This window comes from Diadema antillarum, unplaced genomic scaffold (genome assembly GCF_040938485.1).
Source record: "Diadema antillarum isolate AM-2024a unplaced genomic scaffold, OU_Dant_1.0 seq00001713_RagTag, whole genome shotgun sequence".
NCBI lineage: Eukaryota > Metazoa > Echinodermata > Echinoidea > Diadematoida > Diadematidae > Diadema > Diadema antillarum.
The window spans coordinates 159,965-172,989 of record NW_027272402.1 but is presented as its reverse complement, the minus strand read 5'-3'; the positions used below and the strand labels follow the sequence as shown (position 1 = coordinate 172,989).

Here is a 13,025-nt window from a genome sequence, read left to right as displayed (position 1 = left end):
GGGGTGAAGTTGTGCCTATCAACTTTTGGGTGCACATGCTCAAGGTCAAAGTTCAAAAGGTCAAGGTCAAATACGTAAAATTTCACTATTTCCACCATTTCTATGCAATGCCTCAAGATATTTTCTTGAAACTTAGTGTATACATGTATTACCCAATTAAAATTCTTTGGTGAAAGTTTGGGGTCATGAGGTCAAAGGTCAAAAGATCAAGTAAAAATATTAAAACTTAACTTTTTTCTCTATATCTTGGAAATTGTTCAAGGTATCGTCATGGAACATAATATACATGTACTGACTGGCAGTGAATATCTAGAGAATTTAGGGTTCATGGGTCAAAGGTCAGGGGTCAAAGGTCAAGGGCAACAATTCAAAATTTTACTATTTCCCTCATATTTATGCAATGGCAGCAGGATTATCTTTTTTTTTTACACTTGGTGTATGCATGTATAACCTAATAGAGATTCTCTGGAAGCTTTCTCTTTTCATCTCTTTTTTTTTTTTTTTGCCTCAAAGGTCAAAAGGTCAAAGATCAAGGGAAGTGCTGAAATAACTTTTTCCTCCATATCTCAGAAGTGGCTCAAGTTATCTTCAAACTTACTACATATTTATGCATGTTGTGCCTGACAGTGATTATCCTATGAATTTTAGGGTCAAAGGCCAGAAGAAAATGGTAACAATGAACTTTTCATTATAGAAATTGCACTTTTTCTTTATACCTTGAAAATTACTCATGCATAAACTTATGAATGGGTCAAAGTCAAGTTAAAGTCCTTAAATCCCCAAGTACATGCTCTCCTATTCATGCAATTAAACCTAGGTCAGGGAAGGTGAACATTCAACACATTTGTGACAAACTTGTCATTATAATATTTTGCCAATTTTGTGAAAATGTAATCACACATTGTCTACATGTACTATAGACCTACATAATGTGAAGAGAATCGTGCATTATGGCGGAGGCATACCAGTCGCCTTAGCGACATTTCTAGTCTAGAATTGGTATGATGCAGTAAAAATGGTAGCTACGTGAAAAGGTCAAGATTATGATTACATATATACTAAATTAGTATCAAAGATTGATTTTGTTATCAGTAATGTTCAAATCAATTACAGTTTCATGGAAAAAAAAAACATTTTGGAGATTTGTGAAGTGATGACATCATTGCATCACTAAGTTGCAAAAAACAGATAGCAAAAAAAATAATAATCCTACTGTATCTCATATTGCAGAATTTTTGAAACAGTGCCGTTAATGTATTAAAATGAGATGAGAAGTTAGAAAATAGCTCTTCATGTCATAGGGTGCCAGAAGAGGACCGATAGAAGGGGACTTTGCCATCTGCATGAGCCTCTACCACGGCCTAGAGCTGCTGCTACAACATGGACAACGCTCTCTCTATAGCTTCCTGCTCAGCATTGCCAATGGCTCCAAGGGCATCTCCAGGACGCGGTCAGAGCTCTTGCGCAATGTGGACTTCACTACACTGATGGAGAGACTACGAGAAAAGTTTAGCGGCACTCTGCACAATAGCGTTCATAACACCAGCCAAAATGCTAGCAATCTTTTCTCCAGCACCAGCATTTCTGATGGGAGCAGCCATTCCCATATTGAGGAAAGTAGTTTAGGACTCTCAAGAAAGGACAAGAAATCTGACAGGGAAGAGGATTATGCCACCAGCCATCCCAAAATGACCAAACTCCAGGAAGTTGTGTTAGACCACTTCAAGAAATTCTGTGGTAATTGTATTCCCTGGTACATGTACCATATAATACTTTATATTCAGCAGTGTTATGCTGCCACCGCATTACGTTTTATGTGCACAATACTAGCCACACTTCTCAGTGATTTCATTCAAACTTGGTATGGATGTTTATCATTCAAAAATCAAGCTGCCTGTAACTTTTGGTGGTAGCGCCTTTGCTTGTTCCACAGTTATGCCCGAAATGATTAGATTTAGAGTGTCTGTTGGGTGAGCTCTTATATAGCCTGATTTCTTGATGGATTTTGTGTTACCTTATATAGGTATAGAGGTTTATCATAGTCAAATCTTAATTTTTGATGATGCCCTCATTGTTCCACCTTTTACAGGGCAGACACCATGTTATATTTCCCATCTGTGCAACTGATCTTTGTAGTCTCATTGACCCATTCAAGCTGTACAAACAATAGAAGCCTCTGCACCACCAGTAGATTACCACACACACTCTTATGCAGACATGCATGGATTTTTCAGGGAGATTGTCACCAAGAATACATGATGTCATGAGCTCCGTATTCAAGTGTGTGGTGATGTGCGTGGTAAGATGGCACCACAGTGGCTTCGAAGCAATTGGCCAATAAGAGATCCCGATATTTCCTATTGAGATCAGCGGTCTGTCCTCTACCATTAACATGTCTAGATCCATTGTCATTACAAAGGCTGCCACCATGTTACATTTCATTTGTGATTTCTGATAATTTTTTGTGTCAAAACTCATATGGACCTGCATCATGATGAAATTGAGATAAGCAAACCTGAACCAAAGGCTCAAGTGGTCTATCACGAACATTCGTTGTCCAGCGTGCAGCACAGGTAAAATCCCCCTCAACTTGGCCGCCAGGGGGCCCTAATCCAAAATTAAGGAATATGTGATGCTCTCTGTCGGAATGAGTCAAAAGTCGCAAAAAATGAAATCGTAGTTATGCCTATATGTGAATTCTACACTAAGCTTTACACTGATATGTAATACAACTCATTTCGACATCCCTATAGATCATAAAAACGAATATTAACTATGCTTATGATGTCAGTCCATTTTCTAAAAAACGGAGAAAATCGCTCTCAAAGTTCAGGTTATATTCAAGCTCACAACCTGTTTCTTTCACGGGACGAAACAATACAACAGTCCTGCTTAGTGACGGCGTTTACACTCCATCGCACGCACTACCGTATTAGGCGATAGCTTGGGTGTGTAAGATAATTAACCAATCGCAGGACAGGTCTATCATTAACGATTCTGACCAATATGGCAGCCCGAATGTATTGTAAACTTCGGTGCGTTTGTGTTGGTGCTGCTGCCGCCGCATGAATGAGTCGGTACGTGTTTAGTGTCTGCTGCGGTGTAGTTTGCTGCAAGTTTATAACTCACAAACAATAGGAAACAGTAGAAAGAAAAAAAGGCACGCAATGCGTATTACGAGAAGCGTCTTTTAGCAGGGGCGTTGATCGCTTCCATTCTCCTCCCATGTTGTTGTCAATAGAAACTAAAGAAGATGTGTTTAGCAAGTACCAATACCTAAATAGAACTTGAGAACCCATTGTAGGTGGGGGTTCAAAAGACAGCATCGGTAGAGAAAGTCAATGAAGTTAATTAACGATAGTCGTCTTTTGAGATTGTGTTCTTTGCGTGTACTAAAAACCCTCAAATTAACACACATGGTCGTAATGTTGCAGAGCATCAAAGACTGCTTTCGCGTCTGTTCTGCTGCAGCTGTATACAGCCGTAACATTCTAAATTCTCGCCATATTAGGCACATTTCCTTTATAGGCATAGCGTCCACAGTAGTTATCACTTATCACGCTTGCCAATGCTGCACATACAATGTACTATACGTATCAGAAGCAAAGGTTGGTGTAGGCCTGACAGCTTCACATTGGGTTTATATGATTGTATCATAAATATACTTCTTATTCTCGGTCACTTTTGTAATACCATAGCATGTGAAGAACCATTAACTTGTAGCTTAAGCTTAATGTTTTTTTTTTTGTTTTTTTTTACATCACATTTACAGTTACAATCGTTCTGCATATGAGAAGTTGAGTATAGATGATTATACTGACAAATATTCGGAATTAATACTTAGGCCTTCCTCATTTCGTTTTGTATTCACAAACCTTTCTAAAATAAATGATTGCCCCATTACTTTCGGGTGAAGGAACCATTGGAAAAGAAACCGCATTTAATTTTCTTGTCAACAAACCTAAGCTAATAGTGAACCATATTTCATTGTGTGATTAACGAACCTTCAGAATAATCAATTGCATTATCCCCCCCCCCAAAAAAAAAAAAGCATTTCAATGTCATGCGTTGTCAATAGTGATGAAAGGCCCGTTTTTAGTTCGTAGTGTGTCTTAGTACTCCTGTGTTTATTTTTAAGGATGTGCCTCTCTTTATGATTGCGATTGATGTTCAACTATTTCTTTCCCGCAAGCTTGATAAGGAAGAAGCTAAAATTCAGGCAAGGAGACGAGTTTTCTTCCATGAGATACAATCATTAAGACATACATTTATTCCCGAAAGTTGTGTGATTGCTTATGCGCTAAAGAATTGTGTCCATTACATGTATCAGGCACTATACAAAACGGTTGAAATCTGCTGAAAGTCGAACTTTTTTTTTTTTTTTTTTCATTTCCATTTCAAGCGGGGATAGACTAGAAATCAGTTTGTCTATACTGGCAGGAGACATTAGTTTTCCAGTACACTCCGCATTTAAACAGTCGTCATATTTTCGTGGTCAGAATCAGATAATGGACACGTGATATAATTCTATTGAATGAAAATACAAAACATTATGAACTTCAATGAATTATACTTGCCTGTAATATTCTGCATAAAAAAGAAGCACGCCAATCAAATAATCTAATAGAATTAATAGAACACACAGCGATATCATGCATGGCAGATCAAATCAAGTTCAATTGGTGAGAAAGCTAAATGAGGTTAAGAAGTTGACTTCTTTACGTTTCTTTTTCAATTCATGAAAACAGAGTTACATTGTATAATATCTATTGAAGCGGATTTTCTCTGTTGCGAACGATCGCCATATATAGCATTGTTAGTCTTCTGAGCAAATCCGAATCCCTAAATACTTTATTTTTTGCTTGAGCGACATCACTGCTCAAGGAATTAGAATGTATGAAGATAAGCGTTACACATTTATTTCGCGCTATTATTATAGCATTTACACTTTCCAACTGTTATTGCCATTATTATGTTACTGTATGGTTACGATTACGAATGTTGGTTATGAATTCAAAAGACTGGTTCATTACTAGAACTATAAGGTAATAGCTGTTTTGAAAGTAGTTCGGTACAAGTTCAAAATGCAATCGAAGTCATCGTCATAGGAGGAACTGATAGCTCTAGAAAACTTGTTTAGGCCAGTAAAGATTGCCGTATGCAATCTTTGTAGAAAGTTCTGACTTAGGCCATATTTTGAGTATTTTGAGAAATTATATAAAGAGTTATTTGTTTTGATTATATCAAGAATTAGTTTGAACTATGAGCATAAAAAGGCGCGGTTACCTCAACAATGTCGTAGTTCGATTAGACATGATGGGTAAAGTGAATTCATGACTTGTTGACTTATCCTTACTGAATTGATGATCACTTCTGTAAACCATCAGTTAAGTCTTGTAGATGATACCTCTGTAATCGTAGTCAAAATTCTTTTGAGCGATGAGACGAAAACCAACAAACAAAATGGCGTGTATCATCGCGTAATCATCACGTAAATGCAGGCAATCATGTTTAAAAGTCAAAGTAAAAGATTACTATCAGCCATGCGGATGTATATGATTGCCTTATTCACATGTCTGATTTCTGTAAACTACGTTTATTTAGATTTAAGTTCCCTTCCCTTCTTGATAAAAGTTGTGTTGGGTTTTCGCTAAAGGCATTTATTAGGAAACACTATAAAAACGACAACAAATGCCAACTATACATAAAGGGATGACCTAAACATATATGAAACACAAAAATTCTGTACGTTCTGATATAATGCAACTGCTTGTTTGTTTGTTTGTTTGTTTTGAATTACCATGGTCTTTGTCTGGGGAAAGATGAGGAAAAATAGTAGAGTGTATCACTCTCTCTAATACGGATGATTGCAATAAGTGTGTATTCCCGCCCTTTAGTCTGGTAGGAATGGGGGGTCCCCATGCACCCCCCGAACACATTTTTTTAACTTACTTTTTTGTAACCCTTAGGGTGTCTAGTTAATGATTTTTTTTGTTCCCAAGAAAAAATCGTGTCCCATGGGGGTCATTGGCGGCCATCTTGGCAGCCATCTTGGATTTTCAGGGAAAATCATTATCTTCCATAACTTTTGAACTACACAGCATAAAATTATAAGTAAAGCATTTCTGCAGGGTAAACGTGACACGAGGAATCGATTGCAATGGTTATTTACGTGATTAAAGCAAGTCTGAAACAAGAAAATCCTAAAAATATGCAAATTTCGGTGTCATTTTCACCGAAAAATACCTAAATAGTTTAACTTTTGAATTACACAACATACAGGGACAAATAAAACAGTAATTCAGAGTTAATATGGCATGAGGAATCGTTTGAGAGAGTTATTTACATGATTAAAGCAAGTTACATACAAGAAAAGTCCAAACATGCGAGGAAAACCAGTGTCGTTTACCCTAGAAATATTCCCAAGTGAATACAATCTCATATCTCCTAAGAGTAAACTAACCTCTTTTTCTTAACAGTCTGGTAGGAATGGGGGGTGGGGGTCCCATGCACCCTCCTTTTTGTATCCCTTAGGGTGTCTATTTGATTCTTTTTGTCTCCAAGTGAAAATCGTGTCACATGGGGGGTCATTGGCAGCCATCTTGGATTTGCGAGGAAAATCATTAATTTCTATAACTTTCTATAAGTTTCCAACATACAAGGACAAATAAATAATTTCTCCAGGGTAAATTTGGCATGAGGAATCGATTGACATTGTTATCTACATAATTAAAACAATTATGATACATGAAAAATCAAAACATGCGAATAAAAAAACAGTGTTGTTTGCTCTGCCCAAATAGTCCATATACATACATGACAATTATATACCTCATATGATTGACTAACCACTAAAGTCTAGGAATGGGGGATCCTCATGCACCCTAAATTTTTGTATCCCTTCAAGGTGTCTATTAGATGATGATTTTTTTTTTCCAAGTAATAATCGTGTCGGAGGGGGGGGGGGGGGAGTCATTGGCGGCCATTTTTTATTTGAGAGGAAAATCAGTAAATTCTGTAACTTCAGGGTAACTGTGTCATAAGGAATCGATTGAGATGGTTATTTTTATGATTAAAGCAAGTTTGATACAAAAAGTCCAAAATACGAAAAATTTGGTGTCATTTACACCGTAGAGTACCCAAAATCCGTATACATACATGACAAACTACTTCACAAAAGTGACTTGGCACTTTGTCTTTAGATTTTATTTCGGAAGTCTCGAAAGAGACTACGATGCATAAAGAGTAATAATAGGAGAGCCCGCACGCGCGTCCAGCAATACGTTCGCGTTCGTTCCAGCCGACAGGAGGTTCTCCTGCATAGCTCCGCGGTTTGAAATTTTTCCATAAATTCATCGCCGGAATTTTCCTTCTCGCGAGAATATTTTGCTTCGCCGGTCATCCGGAACCTACTGAGAAGTGTTTTGACGCATCTTTCGAGCCTAAACGTTACGTTGGTTCGATAAATATGAGCTCGAAAGAGCAGCACGATCCATCCTTCGCTTTACGTGCTACACGTGGACAGGAGGTCTGTGCCACGAAGTCAGAGTTACCACCACCAGCGCCTCCCTCCGGCGATGCCGGTACGGCGCACGTACAGAAGAATGTGAGCATCGGAAAGGCTCAAGATTCAGGGAAGAAGACGATGAAGAAAATTCCCAAAAAAGCTCCTCATACGGTATCGAAAGCCCCTTCCGAGGATCGGGCGTCTACCTCCGGGGACGTTAGTTCTCGTCTAGACAAACTTGAAAATCTCCTCGCCGAAGTGGTGAAACACCTTCCCCAATCGCATGATAAAACCACTAGCCGTGCCGCTGTGGTACATACAGGCGCATCTACATCGAAATCTACAGCGGAGGAATTTTCCCGCTTGCCTACTAACGTCCGCCATTTTGTTGGGGACGATGTTGATACGTCTACGTCTGAAGACGCAGAGCGTGATGGACCGTTCGATTTTGACGAAGGGGTGGAAGAGGTTCCCCCTGCTGCACAGCTACCACAGTTGGCAGCCAAGTATGCTATCCCCCTCGGGATTGGGGAGGCAGTTGACGAGGAAATCGCAAAATCGGTGAACTACTTTATTGGCAACAAACTAGAAGATAAAGCCATCGAGGAAACGGTTGAAAAATACCCCCCACCGAGCAACTGCCCCCACCTCGATACACCTAAAGTGAACGCTCCCATTTGGGAACACTTGCAGTCCGTCACGCGTAATCGTGATTTGAAACTACAGCGAGTGCAGAAATGTCTGACTCGCGGTATTGGGGCTCTTCTTCGCTCTCTCGACGCGCGAGATATCTCCGAGTCTCAGCAAGACGCACTTGCTCTATTGAGTAATGCGCACTTTGAACTGAATTGCGTGCGGAAGGAGCTGATTAAGCCGGACATCAACTCGGAATACGTGCATCTCTGTAAGCCTTCTACACCAGTCACGCAGCTGTTGTTTGGTGATGATCTCACAAGACAGATGAAAGATCTAAAAGAACAACATAAGGCCTCTGCTGGGGTCATGAGGACCCAGCAGAAACATACTTCTCGTCCGAGCGGCTCTTTCCATCCGTACAGACGGCCCTTCAACAGCGGAGCTCGCCGGCAGGCTCGCGATGCGGGCTGGACGGGCTCGCGTAGCGCTGCAGCCTCACGCTTCGTGCATGGAACGGCAAATCGTCCTTTTTTAGACCAGCGCTACCAGGGGAAGTCGCGACCTCCCCCACAGCAACGGCCACAGAGCAGAGCTCATCCACAGGCCAGAAGCAAGACTCCCCACAACAAGTAACCCAACAGCCCGCCTCTGAAGAGGTAGGAGATATAGATTCAACATATTGCTCATTTGACATGTCAGTAACTGACCATGATGCATTTCTACCTTATCTAGAAGAACGGTATTCTAGATCTACTCCTCAATTAACTAGATCTATAGAATCTAGACCTACCACTTCATGTGTAAATGACCATCAAGTTGGAGGTCGACTGAGGCTTCATGCATGTAATTGGGAGAAGTTAACTTCAGATCCCACAGTACTACAAGCTGTGAATGGCTATAAACTTGAATTCAAGCCTGAATGTTTTCCACCTGAAAGGGTTAATCCTTTGGTTCAGTTCAAAGTAAAGAATGAAGATTTGGCCAATATCCAAGCTGAAATTGATTCACTGGCAGCCAAGAATGTTATTGAACCTTGTTCACATGAAGTGGGGGAGTTCATCTCGAACATTTTTACCCGCCCTAAGAAGAATGGCAGCCTTCGGGTCATTCTTGACCTCTCAGAGTTGAACAAAAGCCTAGTCTATCAGCATTTCAAAATGGATTCCATCCATACAGCAACGCAATTTATTACACCAGATTGCTTGCTAGCCTCAGTCGACCTTCAGGATGCTTACTATTCAGTACCAGTTGATCCGCAGGATAGGAAATACCTGCGATTTGTGTGGCAGGGCAAACTTTGGCAATATTGCGCACTGCCAAACGGGCTTAGTACAGCACCGCGTTTGTTCACAAAGCTTCTCAAACCGGTTTTTGCTCATCTGAGAAGAGCACGTCACATGGTAGTGGGATACCTTGATGATACTATCATTATTGGGAAGAGTGAGGCTAGCACTCAAAGAGCAGTCGATGCTACGACTGATCTCCTCGAAGACTTGGGGTTTCTTGTCCATCAGACTAAATCAGTGTTAAAACCCACTAAAGAAATCACCTTTTTGGGATTTGTCCTTAACTCTGTGAACATGACAGTTACTCTTCCTGAATCTAAGAAGGAAGATATCACTGCTGAGTGCACAAGTCTGTTGCATGCCACAGAATCCTCTATCCGAGAAGTGGCTAGAGTAATAGGGAAACTGATTGCTACCTTTCCTGCAGCCCAATATGGGCCCCTCTACTACAAAATCTTGGAAAAAGAGAAGATTTTGGCATTGAAGGCCAATAAAGGTCATTTTGATTGGAAAATGAGCTTGTCTAGTAGAGCCAAACAGGAACTTAAGTGGTGGATTGATCACATACAGTACACCTCTAATCCTATCGACAGACCCAGGCATACAATAGAATTGCGCACTGATGCGAGTGGGTCTGGTTGGGGAGCAACAGACATGTGCACAAACATAGGGGGACGATGGAATGAAGTGGAAAGAGAAAAGGCTGTTAACAATGAGATAAATTATCTAGAAACCCTTGCAGCAGGATTGGCATTGAAGTCCTTTTGCTCTAACCTGAGAAATGTTCATGTTCTCATTAGAATGGATAATACAACTGCAGTCTCATATATCAACAATATGGGGGGCTTCAGATCCCAGGAATGCAACAATTTGGCACATGATATTTGGGAATGGTGTATTGAAAGACAGATTTGGATCACAGCCGCCTACTTGCCAGGACGGCTCAATACCACAGCAGACTTCATGTCAAGGAAGTTTAATGATCGAACAGAGTGGATGCTTAACAAAACCCAATTTACTGAAGTGGTAGAACATTTCGGCCTCCCTGAAATCGATCTTTTCGCTTCCAGACTTAATGCACAGCTACCCAGGTATATCACTTGGCAGCCTGATCCTTCGGCAGAGAATGTAGATGCATTTACAGTGGATTGGGGTCCATTATGGTTCTATGCTTTCCCTCCCTTCTGCCTTATCCCTAAATGTCTGCAAAAGATAAGGGCAGATAAAGCCACAGGGTTGTTAATAGTACCAAACTGGCCTACACAATCATGGTTCCCAGCACTTCAGGACATGCTGACTGAAAAACCACTTGTCCTATGTAGACATGCACAACTTCTTGTTCAACCTGTGTCTTTTATGCCCCACCCCTTACACAAACATTTGGATTTGCTCTGTTGCAGGCTTTCAGCCAACCCTTCAGGTCGCAGGGATTGAGTGCAGGGACCGTCAAGGTCATCGTAGCTTCTTGGAGGAAATCTACACGACAGCAATATCATAGCTTCATCAGCAAATGGAAAGTTTTCTGCACTGCCAACAACATTAACTATCTCCAGACCTCATCGGAATGGGCACTAGAATTTCTTTCAGACTTGTTCCATAAGGGAGCCAGCTACGGTACTATAAACTCTGCTAGAAGTGCACTGGCTTCTTTTCTGACACTCACAGACAGTTCGTTTTCCATAAGCACTCATCCTCTAATAACTAGATTTGTGAAGGGAGTCTTTCACTTACGACCCCCCAGACCACGCTACACGGAGGTGTGGGACGTTAGAACTGTCCTCAACTATCTGAGGAGGAAATCACCTGCAGGTGAATTGGGTTTGAAAGAGCTAACTTTGAAAGTGACAATGTTATTAGCGCTTCTCTCAGCACAGCGGGTGCAGACATTGAATGCTTTGAGAATAGACAAGATGACATTCAAAGACAACTCTGTCAATTTCGTCATTGATGACTTGTTAAAGCACCACAGACCTGGTAATACAGGCCAAGTCGTTAGCCTAAGAGCGTACCCTCCAGACAGACGAGTTTGCATTGTACGATACCTTCGAGAGTATCTGAGAAGGACTCAGATCATTAGGAAGGACCAAAAGTATCTGTTAATAAGTTTTTGTAAACCGTATCACAGGGTTTCTACCCAAACTTTGTCACGATGGATTAAGACAGTTATGACAGAAGCTGGGATTGACACCAGCTTGTTCTCGGCACACTCCACGAGAGCAGCCTCAGCGTCTGCTGCCCAGAGGAAAGATCTGCCTGTACATGAGATTTTGGCACAGGCAGGCTGGAGTAACGAGAAGACATTTCAAACATATTACGCGAAACCCCTCAGGAATGAGAATAGGGGTTTCAGCCATGCAGTATTATCATAAAAGGTAAAGCCATACATTGTACCCCTTGTGGTAATTATGGTCATTGGCACAGTTCTGTGTGGCCAAAAAATGTGACTACCAGCTTCAAAGTCTCCTATTATTACTCTTTATGCATCGTAGTCTCTTTCGAGACTTCCGAAATAAAATAGAAAATTTAAATGAGAACTTACCTGTTTGAAATTTAAATTGTATTTTATGAGGAAGGCGAAGGAAGAGACTACAGTCCCTCCTCTCCCACCCTTCTTCATAATCTCAGGTAGTTCTCAATAGCAGTAGGATGACTGCTGGTATTGGTATTCACATTTTTCGGAGCTACTAATATTGCTGGACGCGCGTGCGGGCTCTCCTATTATTACTCTTTATGCATCGTAGTCTCTTCCTTCGCCTTCCTCATAAAATACAATTTAAATTTCAAACAGGTAAGTTCTCATTTAAATTTTCTATCATAGCTCAAATATGGTGTTTTGTTTATAAAAAAATATGCAACATGCAACTCCAAGCATTTTGACGTCTCACTTGTTGAAATCAAATGAAAAATGTAAGCACGATGGCAATTGATATGCAGATACCCCTAAAAAAGCAGATCAAAAGAGGTCAACATACAAATTTTGACCACATGTGAAAGTGACTAATCGACAAAATTCAAACCTAAAATGTAATTGAACACTTTTTGAGTGCATCTTCTATTTCATATAATTTTGTATTTGAAGAGTTTGAGTAAGTGTAATTTCATAAAGGAAATCACTGTACCAAAATGCTCTGTCGGTTTCACCAATTTAGGTGTCATATTGTTATCATTAAACTTATTTAAGATTAAGTTAAAAATGGTTCATTCAAACGTATTTGTTTAAAGCCCTCCTGTCTGAAAATAAACATATGAAAATCACTTGACAGTCAGAAATCCACTCTCTCTCTATGACTTTAATTTGTCTAACATATTCTCAATTCTCATCCTATGCAATTATACAAACCACAGATTCGGTAAGCGATAATATGTTAGCTTTGGGTTTTACACTTCTGGTAATTTACAGTCATCATCAAAACGATCATTGTAATCAATGTCTGGCTCCTCCTCTTCATCCTCCTCTGTCTACGGAGTAACTTTCTGAAGCAAGTCAATGAGGGAAGTGGGAAGGATAGGGCCACTTGACCACACCGGATCCATGATACCGAAGGCTGTCTTATGCCACCTTTGTCCAGGATTAAAGCGGTAGCGCACCAGAAGAT

The 13,025-nt window shown here is 40.4% G+C and overlaps 1 protein-coding gene across 1 annotated transcript in view; it reads left to right on the top strand.

Moving 5' to 3' along the window:
- The window catches only part of LOC139711852 (uncharacterized), a gene marked incomplete at its 3' end in the record, with an annotated part of 265,196 nt that overhangs the window by 117,260 nt on the left and 134,911 nt on the right, over positions 1–13,025 (top strand). Inside the window, exon 8 of the mRNA XM_071623703.1 lies at positions 1,302–1,737. Within this exon, the coding sequence (XP_071479804.1) occupies positions 1,302–1,737 (436 nt within the window). The remainder of the gene's footprint in view (positions 1–1,301; positions 1,738–13,025) is intronic.